The 21,396-nt window shown below is 37.7% G+C and overlaps 1 protein-coding gene across 4 annotated transcripts in view; it reads left to right on the top strand.

The window, feature by feature from the left end:
* The first annotated feature begins 1,726 nt into the window (after nt 1-1,726).
* CADPS2 (calcium dependent secretion activator 2) overlaps nt 1,727-21,396 on the top strand; it is a 714,206-nt gene continuing 694,536 nt past the window's right edge. For all 4 annotated transcript variants that reach the window (XM_074268127.1, XM_074268122.1, XM_074268124.1 and 1 more), the window contains exon 1: nt 1,727-2,220. In XM_074268127.1, the coding sequence (XP_074124228.1) occupies nt 1,876-2,220 (345 nt within the window). In that variant the 5' untranslated portion in view covers nt 1,727-1,875. The remainder of the gene's footprint in view (nt 2,221-21,396) is intronic.

Consider the following 21,396-nt stretch of genomic DNA (forward strand, 5'->3'; position numbering starts at 1 on the left):
CTGAAGTATGTAGGAGTAGCCTGAAAAAAGAGAAGTTGCTTATTTTAAGACAGGAAAAGAACACATCAATTCTGGTCATATAATCTTTTTAGACGTTCACTTCCTGTCTGCCTCCCCTCCAAACCACGCTGCAGTTCAGCTGGACTGGATCCTGTGCCCTGGCTTTCCTTCCCTTTTCCTTGGTGCTAAAGAATTGGATAACTGGAGAAAACTCCAGTACTACATACTTGAATACTCAAGTGAAAAGTTTAGCAGGGTGGGCTCTGGTTGTAATTTAGAAACAATGTAGCTCAGGAGGGAACACAGTGAGAAAAGCACCACCAATATTAGTCCCAGACTAGCAGTCAGACGGGAGTCATCAGAGCATGCGATTTAGAGCCCATCTAAAACAAAGCATGGTGTATATGTAGTGAAAGCATAAAAACACTAGACTTGGAGTAGGGAAGAGGGTGTTCAAATTTGGTCTCGCCTACTGACTGAGCAACTCACTTCCCTTTGCTGTGCTTCAATCTCTAAAAGGAGGAGGAGGGTGAGGTGGGTGACAATATGTAAAGTACCTGTAAACTCTTCATTTGTGCAACTGCCACTCCTTCCCCCATTTTACAGATAAAGAAACTGAGATCCTGAAATGACATGACATCATAGATTAGGTCATAGGATTTATAACGTTGGAAAGTTCCACAGAGATCATTGACACCTTTCATCTTAAGTCAAATAGTGCTCGAGTGACAGTAAATAGCACAGGTGGCGTCCTATCTTCTGTCTTGAGGTTTAATTATACCTACTTTCTAATACTCTCACTTCAACTCCGCAGGTAATCCAGTCATGTCCGAGCTAAATTGGAGTTCTATTTTTGCAAATTAAAAGCCCATTTTGGCAGTCTTTTTGAGGAAGAAAATAAGTTAAAAAAAAAAAAAAAAAAAAAGGGCGGCAGGGGTGTCTTTCAGACGCTGCGAACACGGTGGGAATAGTGGCCTGGGCCTCAAGATAAGTTTTTAACCGGGAGAGGGAATTCTTAAAAGTCTAAAATGTCAATACGCAAAGGAAAAGAGTCTGCTCTCTTCGCGTCCAGAGGCAAACTCGAGTACTGGGTCAGTTCAGACTTCCGCCGGGGTGGGGGTTGGGAGGATGGGAAGGGCACTCTGCGGGAGCAGGTGCAGGTGAGAGGCCCCGCTGAAGCTGCTCTCCCTGGACACCTGCGGGGGTGGGGGTGGGGAGCGGCCGGCCGGCCGCGGCTGCCTCCCTGGTTCAGCCCCTGTGAGTCGGCCAGCCAGCACAAGGGACTCGGAAAGCTGGGAGCGCAGCGAGGGCTGCCAGGCCCAGAGTCCTCCTGCGTGAGCCGCCAGCCCAGCTCCCGGGCTCAGCTCAGTGATTTTCCCTCAACTAGCCAGTTAATCAAGGTTACAAACGGCGCGCACTGGGGAATGCGGCGCGCGCGCGCTCCTTCCTCCCGGACCCTCTCCTCCCCCTCCGGCTCCGCGCTCCTGAACATTCCATTCCACGTGTTGCTTGTTGTAGGCGCCACAGGTCCCCCACCTGCGACCGGGGCTGCCTTCCCGGGCCGCTCATCGGCTAGGTGGCGGGGGGCTAAGGACCTCTGAGGGCACAATTCCCAAGGCAACCAGGCTCGACTTCCCCTTCGCAAACCCCGCCTCGTCATTCCCTGTCGCTCGGTAGGCTCCCTATTTTTCCTCCCCTTCTCCCTCCTCCTTCCTCCCCCCCCCCGCCCCAACTCCTGCCCGCCCCTTTCGCCCTGTGGTAGGAAACAGTCTGGTGCCTAAACTCGACGTGTCCGGAACGCGGTGGCCGGTTTCCCTTTCGTTCTCCCGCCGCGCAGCTCTCCCTTCCCGGGGCTGAGCACGGTACCCGGACATCATGCTGGACCCGTCTTCCAGCGAAGAGGAGTCGGACGAAGGGGTGGAAGAGGAGAGGCGCGACGTGCTGGTGGCGGCCGGGGGCTCCCAGCGAACGCCGCCCGCCGCTCCTCTCCGCGAAGGGCGGCGGGACCCTCCCGGGCGCCCGGGCTGCGGCGGCGGCAGCGCCAGACCTGTCAGCCCGAGCCCCTCGGTGCTGAGCGAGGGGCGAGAGGAGCTGGAGCGACAGCAACAGGAGGAAAACGAGAAGCGCATCCGCCTGCAGCTCTACGTGTTTGTGGTGAGGTGCATCGCGCACCCGTTCAACGCCAAGCAGCCCACCGACATGGCCCGGAGGCAGCAGAAGGTGAGCTGCTGCAACAGGCGCCCCTTCCCCCCCTTTCCCCCGGTGTTTACTCCGAGAGAGGTCGGGCGTGTGTGCCGAGGCGCGCGTGTGAGTGTGCGTGTCTGCCCGGGGTGGGGGCTGTGCTTCCCACACGGTTCTCCTCTCTCTCCCAGAAGAGTGGCCCTGGGGCCGGGCAGGCTCCCGGGGCTGGCCAGTCACCTAACGCAGGCAGGATCCCATCATGCTGGCGGCTGCCTGGCCCGGAGTCAGACCCAAACTCCCAGCAACTGATGGTAACTGCCGCGGAGGTGGTGACCTTTAGGGCGGATGGTAAAAGGTGGAGCCCCACTAGTGTGTAAGTGGGAGAGGAAGGAGAGAGGTTCTCCGGGTCAGCGGAGCGAAAGTTAAATGACTAGTTCCCAGCGATGCTTTCCGAGCAGGAGAGGAGTCTTATCCAAACACTGGAGGGTGATGTCTGCCTCCGGATTATAGATCCTGCTCCTGCCCACTAGCACTTTCCGGACCGATCTGATAACCTGGCTTAAAATGAAAGTTCCGAGCGACGAGGATGGGGATGGGGCCGGGGTGGGGGAGGGGAACCGTTTCATTCACTGATAACTATTCAGGGGATCCATAATCACCCCGTGGCAGATGCTGTGAGGAGGTGAGGGAGCGACTGATTTCTAGTGAAAATGAAATAAAGTCTCATTGGAGTTCTCCTGTGATCCTGAAGTTATAAATAATGATTCAAACTTCCTCTGCTTTAAAAAATGTGAATTTAAATATCTAAGAATATCTTTCCTAGTCAGACATGGAAGACACCCTGGAGATCAACCTTCTTATTTTAGGAATGAAAAAACTCAGGATCCAAGGGACTTTCTGTAATGCATCAGATCAAAGCTATTTTCTCTTTCCTCTCTTTATACTAAACTTTCCGTGGGTTTTGGCAACTTTTAAGTTAAGCTAGGATTAGAATCCTTTAAAATAATTTTTGACAAACATCTTTTTATAGATCAGATTTTTCACATGTGATCCAGTTTTGTTAATCTGTCAGAAATACATCCCATCTCTACAGTATTGTAGTTCATTCCCTGCCCAGAATCAAGAGTACAAGGAGCTTGTAATTAATTTTATTCCCTTTTGTTATAATTAATATCTACTATGTTTCATGAAATCAGAAACTGGAAATGATCATAGACATCGTTTTGCAAATTGATGACTTTGCTCCTAAGTTCTAGAAAACCAGATATTATAAATGTTCAGTCTTCTGGATCTCAATCTATATAGGAAACTTGAAAAATTGACGTAAAGTATGCATTTTTTAAAAGATGGGTCTATTTTAAGTCACAGATGAATTTTAATTCATTCCATTCCACTATACAAAATTCATATTTTTCATTAATATCATTCAGGATGAAAACATTTAATTCACTTAAGTGAACTATGTAGGTAAAAAAAAATAATAATAATTTAACTTCAGTAATCACTCTGACACAAAGTGTGAGTAATTTTGACCTTACAGTTATTGGAGTTTAGAGAGGAAGCTTCTTTGCATAAGAATAGCCTCTTGAACATAGATTCAATATGACAGAATATTTAGGGTTATTTTAGGATCTTAAAGTATTTAAAACCAATTAAGCAATGCTAATGAAATTAATAGCTATTTAGAAGGTTCATTGTCAAGTCATATTTGAGTTGAGGTATGCTTATTGTTGGTGTTACTTATTATATACTTTGCTCTTTCATATAATTTCTAAAACAATTTATCCTTTGTTCTTCAAATAGTATGAATATATCTGACTCCTATTGTTTATAGAGACTGTTTCATCAGACATTCATTGTGTTTGCATTGGCATACAGGTGATTCCGTTGTGGTGTATTGTAGTGTATTGGTTCCTTAGTTGGACATCAGAGAGACTAAACTAAAACTGAAAAAGCAGCATTCTGAATAGGCAAATCTATGCCTTTGAATGGTAGGCTATTTTTGTTATAAAAGTTGTGATTAGAATTGTCAAATCAACTTTTACATGTCTTAAAGTTGAGAAAGACCTATAATAATTGGAGACTGGAGTTGGTTATTTGCAAGGAGTACGAAAGAAGTTTTCTTCTTGTGTCTTTTTATGTGAGGTCCTAGCATCCTAGGAATTGTATCTCAGTATTAAGATGTACAAATTCAGGTCAAAATGATCAAGTTTTAGTTAAACACAAACACATTTACAGAGTAGATGCCAAATTATTACCCTACCTTTTATTTTGTAGGTGCTCCCTTAGAATAGTCAAAAAGTGGGTAGTAGGCTAAATGTTTTACTAAAAACATATAATACTGCATATTCTCACACAATTTGTAGAATTATAAAAGACAATTTTAAATATAGAAAGGAGTTTGAAGGTCCTCTTTCATAAATCTCTCATTTTGGAAAGGAAGAATATGAAGCTTAATGAAATATGTTGGGTTTATTCAAGATTATAAAACTAGTTAGTGGATGAATTGAGACTAGAAACCAAATCTCCAGATAATTAAGTTGTGGGTCTCAACCCCCTATGAGGTCATGTAACCAACCAAAAGTGGGTGTTGTGAAATTTTGATTTATTAGTAGTAAATGTTGATTTGTATACCTATTTTATATATCTATAAACATGGGTTTGCATAAAAATTACTTGGGCGAAAAGCGGAAAAGGTTTTAGAAGCCCTGCTATGCTGTAAATAAATCAGGGACCATAAGAGTCCTTTAAAAATTAAGAGTACTTGCAGCTTTCTAAACAAATTTTTATCTTTCATTGTAGGTGATTGTCAAGACTTGGGAAAAATAATTTAAAGGATGATCATGGACTAAAGCACTATTCTTATTAAATGCTTTTGAACCTCAGTTTCCTCATCTGTAAAATGAGGGGATTGGATTTCAGCATGAAATTGGCAAGTGTGGGTAGATATAGGTGGACTGAAACAAGTGTTATTTTCTAAAGAGTGCTTCCAATTTATAAGCTCTAAATTAGCATCATTAAAGTTGTTCTGTACTATAATATGATAATGATTTTGGTTGTTCAAAAGCATTCATTTCATAGGATTGTTAGTTACTGTATTTAAGGTGTTTATTTTTTAGTGAAATAATAAAACTGATTTTAAGGGGCCACTTAAAATACTTTGAACATGTACTATCACTTTCCCATATGATGCATGACAGTCATAAGGGGTTCTTATTGTGTGAAAACAAATTGCCAACCCATCTCCTTTGTAGTGTTTCCTTATATATTACTACTGTAAGTTCAATAAATTTTACCTTGCTTTAATTTTTTTCTTACATGTTTACCACTTTCCCTTAAAAAAGATATGAAAAAAATGAGATGTAAATCATATAGTGAAAAGGTAGGTGAAGGTTGAAGAAAGAAAATTTCTAATAAAAAATATTTTTTAAGTGGGAAAAGAGACAGGAGAGAAAAATAAGAAAAAAAGTTTTTAGGGTAGGCTATGATATATATTATAATTCTTGCATCTGAATATTCTAGAAAGTTAAGGAAAAATTAATTTTCATAGCTATGAGAGAGACACACAGATAAATATGAATGTTTTTGGGGAAGAGGGTATTCATTTCCAGCAAAACTTTATATTAAGTGAATAGAGCATTAAAAGAACTTTGCTAGGTGCTGAGGGAAAGTGAAGTAGAAATTAGACCCAACGATTCATAGAATCAGAGATGGCAGAAACATTAAAGGCCATTCAGTCCAACCTTTTCAATTTACAGAGAAGAAAGCTGAAGACCATTCTGGAGAGCAATTTAGAACTGTGCCCAAAGGGCTATCAAACTGCATTTCCTTTGATCTAGCAGTATCTCTACTGGGCCTGAAATAAATCATAAAAAAGGGAAAAGGACTCACATGTGCAAAAATATTTGTAGCAGCTCTTTTTGTAATGGCAAGGAACTGGAAAACTGAGTGGATGCCCATCAGCTGGAGAATTGCTGAATTAGCTTATGGTATATGAATGTTATGGAATATTATTGTTTTATAAGAAATGATTAGCAAGATGATTTCAGAGAGGCTAGGAGAGACTTACATGAACTGATGTCAAGTAAAATGAACAGAATCAGGAGATCATCATACTTGGCAACAACAAGATTATGTGATGATCAATTTTGATGGAGGTGGCTCTTAGCAACAATGAAATGATTCGGGACAATTCCAATATGCTTATGATGGAGAGAGCCATCTGCATTGAGAGAGAATTGTTGAGACTGAATGTGGATCAAAACATATTTTTTCACCTTTTTTGTGGTTGGTTGTTTGCTTTTTGTTTTTGTTTTTTCTCTTTTTTATTTCTTCATCTGATCTTGTGCAGCATGATAAATGTAGAAATAAGTATAGAAGAATTGTACAACATTAGATTACTTGCTGTCTAGGAGAGGGGTAAGGTAAGGGAGAGAGAATGATTTGGAAAATAAGGTTTGCAAGGGTGAATGTTGAAAACTATCTTTGCGTGTATTTTGAAAATAAAAAAAATCTGTAACTTAAAAAATACTGAGGCCCAGAAGGTTGTGACTTACCAAGTTACATAAGCATGATTTGAACTAGTCTTGCAAATGCCAAGTCCAATGCTCCTCCAGTAAGACCTCATTCTTGCCATTATGGAATGTTATAACTAAAATTGAATATAAATGCATGAATGATCAAATTTTCTAGGTTAGATTCAATGAATGAAATAACTTCTAAAGGAAACACTCTTTAATAATATATTCTAAGATAATTAGTTTTCCCAGTCTTAGATACATTTTATATTTTTTAAAGAGTAAACTTGAGGCTTATGAAAGTAATCCATTCTCATTCTAGGCAGTACGAGTAATGAATCTTTGTTGTAATATTTGGAGGTGAAAAAGAAGAGAGAAGCAAAATGAGGATCATTACTGTAATTTTGTTAGCTGACATTTAAATGAGTTGTTTCATAGAAAGTAAGTAGTAGAAATACTATTCTTTGGTCCACATTCAGTATCATAGTTCTCGATTTAGATTTGGATAGCATTTACCATTCCATGTCTATTAAGAATGGCCTTGAATCACCAATTTGTTAAGAGCCAATTTCCTCACAGCTAACCATCACATAATCTAGTTACTATGTACAAAATTCTCCTGGTTAATGTCTTTCTAGGCTTTTCTGAAATCAGCTTTGCTCATCACTTCTTGTAGAACTATAATATTCCATTACATTCATTTATCATAACTAATTCAGCCTTCCCCAGTTGATAAACATCTATTCAGTTTCCAGTTTCTTGCCACTACAGAAAAGTCTGCTACAAACATTTTTACACATGTAGGTTCCTTTCCCCTCTTTTATTTTCTTTTTGGGATACAGACTCAGTAGTATGACTGCTGGATAGAAACTTATATAACTCAAGTTTGCTTGAGACTATCATCCTTACTTCTTACTATTCACCAAAAAAGGACAGCTGGGAAATGGAAACATCCATTGGTGTATACCTATTAACTTTGAAGTGAGAATTTCCCAATTCTATTACCAAACCCCAGGGCCAAGTAAGGGATTTTGAAAGCTCACAGTATGTATGGTTTTCTTGCCTGCAGGTTTCTAGCAGCCCTGCTGATAGCCTAAAAGACTACCCTCTTAGGGAGTTAGGATAATTTATTCTTTATGCTGGTTGGATATTGGCACATTATTGAACAAATACAGCATGGATGTACATGTTGTTTGTTGCTTTTAGTAATATAGTATAGATTATTCTTTGAGGAAAGAGATGGAATCCATGTATTAAAATAAAATTTCAAACTGGACTTAAAACAGTATCTCAGTGAAAATTGTTCATGCTTTTTTCAACTAAGTCAGCTAACCCTCCACAGGGTATCATGAGACCATAGCACTTAATTTTGTGGAATGAGTTGTGCTAATGAGAACTCAGACAGATTAAGTGAGCTTGACATTTGCTTTCTTCTATCAAAAGTAAAATCAGCTGTAGTTTTGGCATGTATAAGTCATCTATCTTTAAGAGTGAAACAAAATTATTTTTGTGTACTTCTCTTCCTTAATTTTTGTTCTGAGAATCAACTAAATAAAATAGTTTGGGAGATTTTTAGATGCCTTAAAACAAATAAGTTACCAAATTATGAGGAACCTATGGAGAACATATCCTGCTAAGTAGCTCACTAGAAATTCCTTACTGGACCATTTTTACATTATTTCACAAGTTTTTATAAAACAGCTTAGTCACTTTCTCAATGAATTTAGTTTCCTAGTTTAGAAGTAATTGAGTTTGAGGATGACAATTTGATATTCATGCAACCTAGGTGGTCCTCCTACCCAGAGTCTTAAAGAAAATCAAGAATGAAATTGAGGTAAGTCATCATGTGTGACTTGTCATTTAAAAACCTCTGTGCTAGAGGATTATATGTCATCAATGGGTTATCTTCAGTAAGGGTTCTGGTGGATCCTGGATACTATAGAATCGTGTTATTTATTTCTAGAAAAGCTTTGGTTTATCATGAATAATGAAAGCATTGAACAGTTAAATAAACAATTTATGAGGAAGCTTTAAGAGATTATGGATTCTATCTAATCTACTAAACTTATTTGAGGAAATAAGCATGTAGTGAGGGTAAGTCAGTAGTACTGTCTAAATTTGTCTAAAACTTTCAGTGACTTAGTGAAGTTCTATATGAAATCTATTAAAAACAAATTAAGTGCAAATTATTTGGCAGAAAGTTGTTTATATTTTTCAAGTTATTTTTGTTTAAAATAGTTTATTTCAGTAAGCTAGGATCCATCTCTCTCAATATAGAACATCAGAAAAAAACTCATTACAAAGATGTATCGTTAATTAAAACAAATTTCTACATTAGTCATTCTCTCACTCCCATTTTATCCACCTTTCTGAGTCTTTTACCTCTATTAGGACTAATAAAATTCAGCATATTAGTATTGTCACCTTTATATATTAAACAATTTTCATTTATTCTCCAGTTTTCCACTTTTTGTCCTTTCCTTCTATTTCTCTGTTAAGTGAGATGTATTTCTGTACATTTATTTATTTATTATTCCTTCAGACCAATTCGAATGAGAGTGAGTTTAAAGTCTCAGCTACCTTCCCCCATTATCTCTTCCTTGTTTAATAGATTTCTCCTTGTGTATTCTATGTAAGATAATTTTCCTTTTCTTTACCTTGTACAAACCCCTATCTTTTGTATTCCTCTTCCCTTCTTGTTCCATTCTTTTTTTATAAAATCAGTAAGAAAGTAACACATGTAAAATGTATGGGATTGCCTGTCATGGGGGGGAGGGAATAGAGGGAGGGGGGGTAATTTGGAAAAATGAATACAAGGGATAATATTATAAAAAAAAATCAGTAAGAAAGAACAGAAGCTTGGCTTTGTTTAATTGGTCTCCCTTTATAATCCCTGATGATAGGAAATCATCTCCCTATATTTGATTGTAAGTGATTTGTTTTCTTTTAGTCTTTATTATTGATCGTTCTTATTTGCCTTTTTTGTGTTGCTCTTCTCTGCTATATTTGAATTTCAAAGTTTCTCTGAAGCTCTTTTATTAGGAATAGTTGGAAAAACTCTAGTTCATTAAAAATGATGTCTTTCCTTCCTCTTTCCTTGCCTCCTATATTATATTCTAATTTTCTAGGTAAGTTATTACTTTCAAGGCTATGTCTTTTGCCTTCTAGAAATATCAGATTTCAAGTTCTCCACTCCATTATGGTAGTGACTGCTAAGTAGTGTGTGATTCTGACTGTGACTTTTCTGACTGTTTACAGCATTTTTCTTTGACTCATAAGCTTTGGATTTTGACTCTGGTATTTCTGAGAATTTTTATTTTGGTGTTCTCTCAAGAATTGACCTATGAATTCTCTTTATTTTTATTCTGCTTTCTAGTTTTAAGAGTTCTGGGCAATTTTCTTTTACGATTTCTTGAAATGAGGTTTCTATGATGTCTTTTGATTATGATATTCAGATAGTTCAATGATTCTTAATTTTTTTCTTTGTGATCTATTTTCATTGTTATTTTTGCCATGAGATTTCCTACATTTTCTTTTTTTAAGCTTTTGATTTCTTTTAGTATATCTTATCTCATGAAGTTATTAGCTTCTATTTAGTCCACTGTAAATTTTATGGGAGATTATTGCTTGATCAAGGTATCATATTTCTTTTGTCATTTCTACTATACAAACTACACTAGCTAAGTGAGACTCTGCTTCGAATTGGGGTCCGAACCAAACTCTTTCTGCTGGCTTCTGAACTTCATAATTTATCTGTATGGGATATCCCTAGTTGGGAACACCCAACATCCATAAAGCTTTCTATTTCTACCTATATTCCCTGTTTCTACCTATATTGAGTTAAAGACTCACTGTGAAATCTGGATTCTGGATTTCCTCGTTGGGATTCAGTCTGGCATATTTTTTGATATTTGTTCAGGGAACTTTGCTCCACTGGTGTTTATATACATACATATGTGTGTGTGTGTGTGTGTGTGTGTGTGTGTGTGTGTGTGTGTGTGTATAACATCACTATTGTCCCAATTATCTTTTTAATCAGTCTTTTTGATCATATAATTTAAATTTAACTATTGAGTCTTCACAGGCTTTACATTTGTAATTTTATCTTTATCTTATTCCCCTTTATCTACTCTGTTGCAGCCAAACTGGACTATTTTCTGTTCTCCATTTTCTTCATCCTTCTCTTGTTACCATAATTTGTCCAAACTGTCATCAAACTTAGAATGGACTCCTTTCCCACTTATTTGTACATCTGTTGCTATTATTCTTATATTTTAGAACCGCAATAAAATGCTGTCTCTCCCATAAAACTTCTCTATGTTGAGCATGATTTTCCCCCTAAAATATTTAATATTATGTTGTTTGAATTTTTCTTTTTCATTTAAATACAATCTACTTTTGTTGTCAAGGCATTGGAGTTTGAAAATGACTTAAATATATTATTTTGTGTTATTCTCACAACAATTTTTGTGGGTTATGTACATTAATCTAGGTATTATCACTGCTTTACAAATGAGGAAACTAAGACCCAGAAATATTATATGCTTTGCCCCTGACCACACAGTTAGTAGTTTCAAATCCTAGGTCTCGCCTTGTTTTGTTTTTCTTTATACTGTGTGCCCTTTGTATCTTTCTTAATTCACATTACTTGCATGGTTATTGTCTTTATTTCTCCCTCAGATTATATTATAAACTTTTATTCCTCCTTAATTATTTTTCTATCCCACTTACTAAAATGGTTATTCCAAATATCTTCTCTCTAGCCTCCCAAGGAATCTCTTTTCCTCTGCATTCTCTCTTTTCTTCCTTCCTCATCATCTGTCTCTTGACTCTTTCTTCTATTTTTTTTTAAAAAGAGATTGCCTTTCTTCTTCCTCAAAGCCAATCTGTTTACTAATAACCATGACCATTCTTGTCTTCTTGTCTTCTCTAGAATATGACCCTTACCAATTCCCCCTGTCTTGAATCTAATCAATGATTCAGGAAATGGATTAGAATATAAAACCCTCCAAAACCATAAAATACATTAAAAACAATTTTACTGACAAGAACAAAAGGAATATAATTCTTGGTAAAATTGAATCAAAATATGAAGTATCCCCACTTCTTTTGCTTCTGAATTTACCCCGAAAGACTCTCAGAAGTTGTCAATGCTAGGTCAGAAAGACATTCTTGAAAGGTAATGGGAATTCTACTAAAACCTACAATCCTTGACTTCATATAGGTCAGTTTTATATATCTAGTCCTCTGGATTAAACAACTCACAAAGATGAATGCTGTGAATAGCAGGAAATGCACTGTTGAGCAAAATTGACTGCATTGTTCTTCATTAAGGGGATCATAGAGTTCCATACTGACCATAACATAACATTGCAGCCTCTGATTAGATTGATAATAGACCAAGTACCCAATTTCTATTGTGTTTCTGAGGACACCAATCTGATTATTTTGTTCAGCAGAAGGCATATAATGTATCTCTTGGACAATAATATGCTGTGTAAAGAACAGAATGTGGTAGGAAAGATCAGCAAAACCCATCCATTGTCCTAACTCCAAAGTGGAAAGCCTTTAATTGTTTGTTTTTTTTTTCTCAAATACATCCATGGGCATCACCTAGAAATTAACCTGAATGAAAATCTTTTCTGCCCAACTCCTCATGTGCCAGCCTTGCCAGCTCATATCTTACTGGAAGAACTTATCAAGAGCCCATCCCTCAGAATCTTCATTTGTAATTCAATTATTACTTCCTGCCGTTCAGCTGTATATAATTTCTTCATAATAATTAGTGATTTGTGCCTTGGGTAAGGAAAATTGTTTTTCCTAATAGGATACTAGATGAGGCAAAGTATCAGATGAAAGATGCTGAGACCATGGGACCCCAGAAGAGCATGATATTGAATGTTTTATTTTCAATTAGTAATGGCAACAATCTTCTTGCCTTATCCATCCTGCATCATTTTTTGTGGGTAACTCAAATCAAAAAATAATAGTACATTACTGTATTTTCTATTCAGTAGCAACTAGGGGCCAACAGGAGTCAACTGTTTTATAAAAGTAATAGAGTGAATTGCCACTTTATGGTTTCAGAAGCCTAACAGTCATTTAATCTGATCACTCCTTTGTGCTTACCAAAAATTTCATTCAGCCTTTTGCTCAAGGGACAATGGCTTCAAAGAACATTGGTTTCACAAGATTATAAGTACTTTGGAGAGAGAATCCTGTATTTGGGGCAGTACTTGGAAAAGTGTAACGAAAGTTATGTGGTAAATGGGGGTCAGCTGTGAAGCAGGTGGGTGGATTTGGGGCCTGGAGTCAGGAAGAATTAGTTCAAATAGCTCAGACACTTAATAGCTATGTGACCCTCCAAAAATCATTTAACCCCCTTCTGCCTCAAATTTCTTAACTGTAAAATTGGGATAATAACATTTCCCTTTCTGGATTGCTGTGAGGATTAAGTGAGGTAATCATATATGTAAAGCACTTAGCAGAATTCCTGAAACAATGTAAGCGCTTAATAAATGCTTGTTCCATTTTTTCTTTCCCATCAAAATATACAGGTAGACTATAGGATTTGGGATTTTCCAAACCTAAAGAGTTTTATAAGCCTTTGAACTTGCTTTTAACACTGACAATTTGAGTACCACTAGCTTATTATGGACTATATCTAGAATCAGTTGAGTTCTCAGGCAACATAATGCTAAACATTTAACTGATAAAGTTGGATTCCAAATTTCCTTGGGGTTGATTGTCCACTCTTTGTCTCTAATGTTACCTGGACTTCTATCATTATGGTCCCTTCTGATCTAATATATTGCTAATATAGGGGTGGCTTTCAGTTCCCTCAGGAAGTGGTGTCTCTTTCATTTGTTTGCCCATTAAACTGTAGCAGTCTGAAGACATCTCAAGGAACTATAAGGAAGGCTAGAGAAGTATACTCAACTTTTTAGGTAAAAGCAAATAGCTCCTGATTAGTATCAGCCAAAGGGACAGAGAAAAAAGAATTGTCAACATTACATCCCCATCCTACCTATTCATAGAAGTCACAGCTGCAGCAGTCAACAATTTTATTTAGCTTCAGATAATTTACAGTAAATTACTCTGTCATATTCACTTTCACCAGTTACACACATAAAGTTTACCTAAGTGGAATTTGTATAGTAAAGTACTCCAGTCTTCTTCATTGCCACTACTAGGTTGGACGTATCTTTTTTCTCTGTATCCTCAATCCTATAACTCAATAAGATTAATGTTAACTACATTGAATGGTTCAAGCATTCCACATCCTATATAGCCCTCTCCTGATAACCAGTGGGCAGATATGACACAGATCATGGTAAAGTTTCGTGATGAAAGGAAATGAGATACTTGCAGGATATTTGGCAATGTAAAAATTGGTTTACTGTGCTATAGATTGAAAGGATAGTAAGGATATTTCTGCACTAAGCTTGGGGTAATCTGGCTTCCTTCACTCTCATATTGAAATGTTTGATCATTAGGTCAGGTGTTGTTATTCTCATGGCCTAAGGACATTTCCCAAGTGAAAAGCACCCTTAATACATGTGGATGGGCCTTTAAATGACCTAAAAGTTATGTTGACACATTGAAAAGTTAGCAGTAAGCTGCCCTAAGGGAGTTGCATTTTGAACCTTACCTCCCTGGATTTTTGGCTCAGTTTTATCTCTTTTCAGGGAAATACTTAACCAGTATCAGGAGTGGAAGGGGAAAAACCTAGTAGAGAGTGGACCTGTCACCGCCAAATACTAGAAGTAGCAGGATAAGTATTGACTCCAAAGAACTTAAAATATGCAGTCCCATTATATACTCCATCAATTAGTCTTCATGATTGAGATACAAACAGTGAGTCTTCAACTAAAACAAGATGATCCTTCTCTCATTGTTGTTGGTAGACCCTCTTCTCTCTTTGAGTTCTTCCTGAGAATTTTATGGAGGGGACTAAGCTGGTATTCTTGTCCCTCCCAACTCAGTTCCTTCTTCATAAGACTTCAAAACCATGCCTCAGATTGGAACTTCCCTCCGCACTTGATACAGTTTCAACCATCAGTCTTTCTCTGTAACTTATCCATAAGGAGTTCAAGAGATTTTCATTTTCTGGAGTATACCAAGATAGCTTTATTTCTGTCTGCAGATTTCAAAATCATGTCCCACTCTCCATTCCACATACTGGATGCCATCATATTCCTCAAACCCACTTTTCAGTTCCCTTTTCTGTATTGTCTTTTCCCATCAAAATGTAAGCTTCTTGAGGAAAGGGACTGTCTTTTTTTGTTTGTTTGTATTTATGTATTTATTGCTTAGCACTATGTCTGCCATATAGTAAGCTTTTAATTAACACGTGTTTCCTTATTTCAAAACTCCTGATGGAAAATGGGCTGCCTTTATTGGCTTACTTAGGGATTTCTGATATAATAATATTCTTTCTGTCAACTTCTAGTAAAACCTTTATCTTTAACAGCATCCTTCCTTTGATTTCTAAAACATTTTTAGTTAACTAAAATATTTTTCTTTCCAGTCTCTTTACCTCCACACACACAAGAAAAAAAGAAAAAGCAAAACCTCTGACAAATATACATCATCAAGCAAAACATTATCCAACTTTAGCCACATCAAAGAAATATATGCCTCAATATTTATCCTGAATCTATCCTCTTCCTATTAGAAGTTGGATAGATGCTTTGTCTAAGTCCTTTGGCATCAGTGTTGATCATTGATTTGTTCAGAGTTAAGTCTTTTAAAGTGGTTTGTCTTTGTAATGTTATTGTAGAAACTGTTCTTTTGTGCCTACTCTGTATAAGTTCATACGGGTCTTCCTAGATTTTTTTGAAAGCACCTCTTTTTGTTATTTTTCATGGCACAGTAGTAGTGATGAATTGAATCTTAGAGGAAAATTTAGAGCTGGGTAGAATTCTGTTCAGAATGCTAGGTCTAATAAAACTGAAGCTGGATTCTTATCAGGAGTAGGAAATTTACTCCTACTAATAATTCAGTCAATCAAAACCATTTTTGAAAAAATGTATCCCTTATTTTGATGTTTTTCATTTATCAGGAGTAGGAAATTTACTCCTACTAATAATTCAGTCAATCAAAACCATTTTTGAAAAAAAAATGTATCCCTTATTTTGATGTTTTTCATTGGGGTTCCAACAGCAGCAGCTATTCATTTTTCTAGAATCAAACATATAAAAGATTCCTGATGTTAGCTACTTAAAAAAGGGACAGATGAGATTTCTGGATCCCAAAACTAATTGTTTACTCTGCAAGAACAAATCCTCTATAAATTCTACAAATTGATGGAATGCATACTGTGGAGGAATAGGGGCAACCAAAAAGAGCTCTGAGACCATCGCCTGTGGAGAAGTGACTCTACAAAGCTGTGAAGGACAATAAGCTAAAGAGATACAGAGATGTGCTAGCAATATCATAAAAACTCTGCATGGACTCCTTTAGACTATAGTGTAATAATTAGTAATTGTCCATATGATTTATTATCTTGCCACTTAAACATAACAGCCTTCCCATGCTGAAGTTCCTGTGGAAGAAATCATTCCTTATCCCTCCCACTCCAGAATTGTGGTAATGGAAAAGGCCTATGGATTTTTCCCATTTTTCACTTGTTCCCAATCCTCATCTTTACCAGTTCCCCTTTAATATATCAGAGAATAAAGAAGACATACTAATAATTAATTCAAGTCCTAGTTGTCTAAGCCAACCACATCCCAAGAAGAGCCTTTTCTTCGTTAAAGAGAAACCAATCCAGTCTACATAAAACAGGTGGTTCTATCAGTATCATTATTTTTATAATATATAATTATAATTCTATAATCTTCAGGTTCTTTATCTTCTGTCTGGAAATATGTTTGACTTCCCAGCCAGATCCTCATTAGGTCCTACCATTTGATGTGTTGTCCTACATCCCTTCTCTCTTAGGAAAGTTCCTTGAAAAATACTGGCAAAAATGGTGCTCCAGCTTTCTTTCTTCTCTCCTTCATCTAAACTCCTCTTTAGTTTGCATTCTGGCTTCAGCTGAAACTTTTCCCCTAATTTCTTCATTATATTTTAACTGCAAAAAAACAAAAAGGTAATGATTTCTCAATCCTCATCTGTCTTGACTTATTTGCCCTATTTAGTTGTGCTGGATACCTCTCCTTCTGGAAGCTCTTTTCTCTGGACTTGTCATACCTTTTGTCCTCTTGTTTTCCTCTTATTTGTCTGCTCATCTAAGTCTCTATTGGAGGTTCTTTAATGTCACTATTCTCTTAGTTCCTATTTACTACTGGATTGAAATGAAGCTCTCAAAACTCATAAGTTTTATTTATTTGTATCCCCATTGTTCAGTATAGTATCTGGCACATATTATGTGCTTAATGAATGTTTATCAAATTGTATACATATAAAGGACATGATGACTTAGGTGGATCTTCAGAAATCCACCAGGTCAGGGACCCAGATTGTAAATAATTAGGACATTTAATGTTCTTTGGTGACCAGGAAGTCATTTCATGGAAATCAGGGCTCCTGGATCTTAGAATTGCTTTGTCTCATTTTAGAGGAAACCAATCCTTAATTGTAGGAAGAAAGGAGGAAAAATGGTCCTAAATATATTTTGTGTGGAAATACTGATGGATATTATTTCTATCATTCTCTTTGCTGGACATTCTCTCAGGTCACAATATCTATAATTAACTCCCAAAACTATAGCTTGAATCTTCCTGCATTTACTTTCTAAATTCTCTTATGAGCTTTTCATTTATCTTCTCTTTGTATACAACCCCCAGGTCTCTATATACTACTTTAGTCTTGTATCCCAAATGGGTGTAGATATATTAGACATCTATATTAACATTCTCAAAGTAGAACTCATCTCCCCTATCTCCAACTCATTCACAATTTGCTGTTTGCTTTGGCCCTCTATTTTCTTTCTAGTGACCAAAGGTCATAACCTTGACATTATCCTGGATTCTTATGTTATATATTGAACCAGTTGACAAATATTGTTTTTATTTGTACAAGATCTCTCACATAAGTCCCCTGTTCTCTAAATACACAGTACTTTAGTTCGAATCTTCTCCCCCTCTTCCCTAGATTATAATGATGATCTTCAAATGGATCTTCTTGTTTCAAGTCTCTTATTGATCCAATTTATCTACAGAAGCAAAATTAGGTACAAATGAAAGGAAATACTATTTCATGCATTAAGTTTATGATATTTATTATTCCTAGAAAGGATATAGAAGAAAAAATATAGCTTCCAATAAAAAGCTGAACTTAATATGTAATTGAACACTTGGTAAATGAAGGAGTATTCTTGATCATTTGAAATTGACTCCCAAGGATACTGTTTATAGCATATCCCTTAGTACTATTCTCGGCTGCAGAATTGAATTTGGTTCTTATCCAATATGGCTGATCTTATGTAAGTTGGAAGCTGGGCTAAGATTAGAATTCACAGTCCCGACTTCTGGCCAAGATGGCAGCGTGGAGGCAGACAGCTTCTTGAGCTCCTCGTTTTCTCTCAGGACTTACTTCATGACAAGCCTCTGAATTAATGCTTGACCAGAAAAGAAACCCACAAATAATCACCAAGAGAAGACATCCGTGAAATTCACCAGAGGAGGTCTGTGTTTGCTCGGGGGAGGGTCGAACAGACTGGGCGCAGACTGAGGGCAGGCAGCAAAAGCAAGACAAGCAGCTCACACAGCTCAGACCGGAAGGGGGAGGGGTACAATCTCTGCCGTTTCTGTGAAAAGACTTTTTCCCCAGAGTGGATACTCCATCTTGGCAGCAAGCCAGGAACAGCAGAGAAGGTGTAGACACCGGAGGTGAAGAATAAAACCCCGGAAAGCTAGTGTCTCTCAGGACCCGGCCACCCCCAACCCTACCCGGAGTGACTCAGCGCATTCTTAAAGCTTTAGAGCAAAGACTCAGCAGAGCCATTGCTGCCCTGTTAGTGCCTTGCTGCTGTCTCCCACAGTCTGTAGAGGAAGCCCATTAACACCATCCAGCCCCATCCCCCCCCAAAACAGACCAATTGTTTCTCTTGTCAATTTGTTTTCTTTGAGTCCTGCTCTGACAAAATGAACAAAAAATTTAAAAGGGCTCTAACCATGGATAGCTTCTGTATGGAGAGAGAGGAGACTTCAAACTCTGAGGACACTAAAAGCAGATTGTCTCCAGAGGAATCCCCTAAGGGGGATATGAGCTGCTCCTCAATACATAAGACTATCATAGAGGAAATCAAAAAGGCTCTCACAAGAGAGCTAGAAGAGAAGTGGGAAAAGGAAAGGGAAGCTTGGTAAGAGAGCCTGGAGAAGTCATTCCATGCATTTAAAGACAGAGTGGATAAAGAAATCAAATCATTGAGAAATAAAATTAGTGAATTAGAAAAAGTAAACAACTACAAGGAAAACAGGATTAGTGACCTGGAAAAAGAAAACAGCTCTCTGAAAAATAAAATTGATGAAATGGAAAAAAATTCCATAGAAGATAAAAACTCAATTGGACAATTACAAAAAGAAATAAAAAAAGTGAGTGAAGAAAATACATCATTGAAAATTAGACTCGAACAAGTAGAAATGAATAACTCAAGGAGAAACCAAGAGGTAGTCAAGCAAAACCAGAGAAATGAAACAATTGAAAAGAATTTCAAGTACCTTATTGGAAAGACAACAGACCTGGAAAACAGATCGAGGAGAGATAATTTGAGAATAATCGGACTCCCTCAAAAATGTGAGGAAAAAAAGAGCCTGGACACTATTTTCGAGGAAATTATCAAAGAGAACTGCCCAGACGTTTTGGAAACAGAGGGTAAAATAGACATTGAAAAAAATTCATCGATCACCTACTGAAAGGGACCCTAAAATCAAAAAGCCAAGAAATATAGTGGCCAAGTTCAAGAACCATCAGACAAAGGAAAAAATACTGGAAGCTACTAGAAAAAAGCAATTCAGATATGGAGGAGCCACAATAAGGATAACCCAGGATCTAGCAGCATCCACATTAAAAGAACAAAGGGCCTGGAACATGATATTCCGAAAGGCTAAGGAACTTGGTATACAGCCAAGAATAACTTACCCAGCAAAAATGAGCATCATTTTCCAGGGAAGAAGATGGACATTTAACAAAATAAATGAATTCCATCTATTCTTGATGAAAAAACCAGACCTACACAAAATGTTTGATCTTCAAATACAGAATTCAAGAGATTTCTAAAAAGGTAAAAAGAAATCTTGAGAACTATATTTCTGCCATAAAGATATGTAAAGAACACATGTATAATTTGTCCTAGAAACTAGAGGTGGAAAGGAAATTATATCATAAAAAAGGGTAAAGTGGTGGTACTACATCTCATGAAGAGACAAAGGTAACCTCTTATATCTGAGAGAAAGAAAGGAGGGAGATGAACATAGTGTGTATCAATAGACATATTAGATTTATGGTGAAACTTCTTCTACTTCATTGAAAAGTGAGAGGGAAGGAGAAAGCTAAGGGGGAGGGAATACAGAAATTGTGAGGAAAAGGGGTAAAATAAGGGGAGGAACTTTAAGGTGGGGGAGGGTTACTAACAAGGGAGGGCTGTGAAAAGCAAGTAGAGTTCACAAGTTTAATACTGGGTAGGGGGGTAAGAGGGAAGGAAAGGAAAAAAAGCATAACAAGGGGTTAACAGGATGGCAACCAATATAGAATTAGTCATTCTAACCATAAATGTGAATGGGGTAAACTCCCTCACAAAGAGGAAGCAGTTAGCAAACTGGATTAAAAGTCAGAATCCTACTATATGTTGTTTACAGGAAACATACCTAAAACAGGGTGATACATTCAAACTAAAAGTAAAAGGGTGGAGCAGTGGAGCAGAATCTACTATGCTTCAGGGAAAGCCAAAAAAGTAGGGGTAGCCATCCTCATCTCAGATCAAGCAAAAACAAAAATTGATCTAATTAAAAGAGATAAGGAAGGGCATTATATCCTGCAAAGGGTAGCATCAATAATGAAGCAGTATCAATATTAAACATATACACACCAAGTGGTGAGGCATCTAAATTCTTAAAAGAGAAATTAAGAGAGCTGCAAGAAGAAATAGACAGCAAAACTATAATAGTGGGAGACTTTTAGGTTCTTACTAAGTGCTAATGAGATAATGAGATGATAAGTTTTTACTAAGTGCTAAGTTGGTACTTGATAATTCTCTAGCTCCAGCCTTTACTGGGAGTTTTACTTCTGTGACCTCCTGGGGAGGAACTTGCATACTTAGGAGGAGCAAGTTCATTGGTCAAAGTAATTTTCCCCAGAAGCCCTTGCGTTATCCCACGCCCATTCTCTGGGAGGATAAAAAAGGGTCCAGGGTTCAAGTCCCTGTTCAGGCGACAAATTGTAATGGATCTGTCTAGCTCCTCTGAAGGGCTCAGAATAAGTCCTTGTCAGGATAAGCAAAAGTCCTTGCCCCACGTTGGGTGCCTATTTGTAATGTGCTGTTGTCTCCAGAAACTGCTGATCACTCTCTGGCCTAGAGCAGAGACTCTTCTTTGTTCCAGAGAGCCGCCTCAAGGCTGATCCAGACAAGACTCTCTCTATCTCTCAAGTGCCGCCCTTTTTTATCCTCCCAGAGAATGGGTGTGGGATAACGCATGGGCTTCTGGGGAAAATTACTTCAACCAATGAACTTGATCCTCCTAAGCATGCAAGC

This window comes from Sminthopsis crassicaudata, chromosome 5 (genome assembly GCF_048593235.1).
Source record: "Sminthopsis crassicaudata isolate SCR6 chromosome 5, ASM4859323v1, whole genome shotgun sequence".
NCBI lineage: Eukaryota > Metazoa > Chordata > Mammalia > Dasyuromorphia > Dasyuridae > Sminthopsis > Sminthopsis crassicaudata.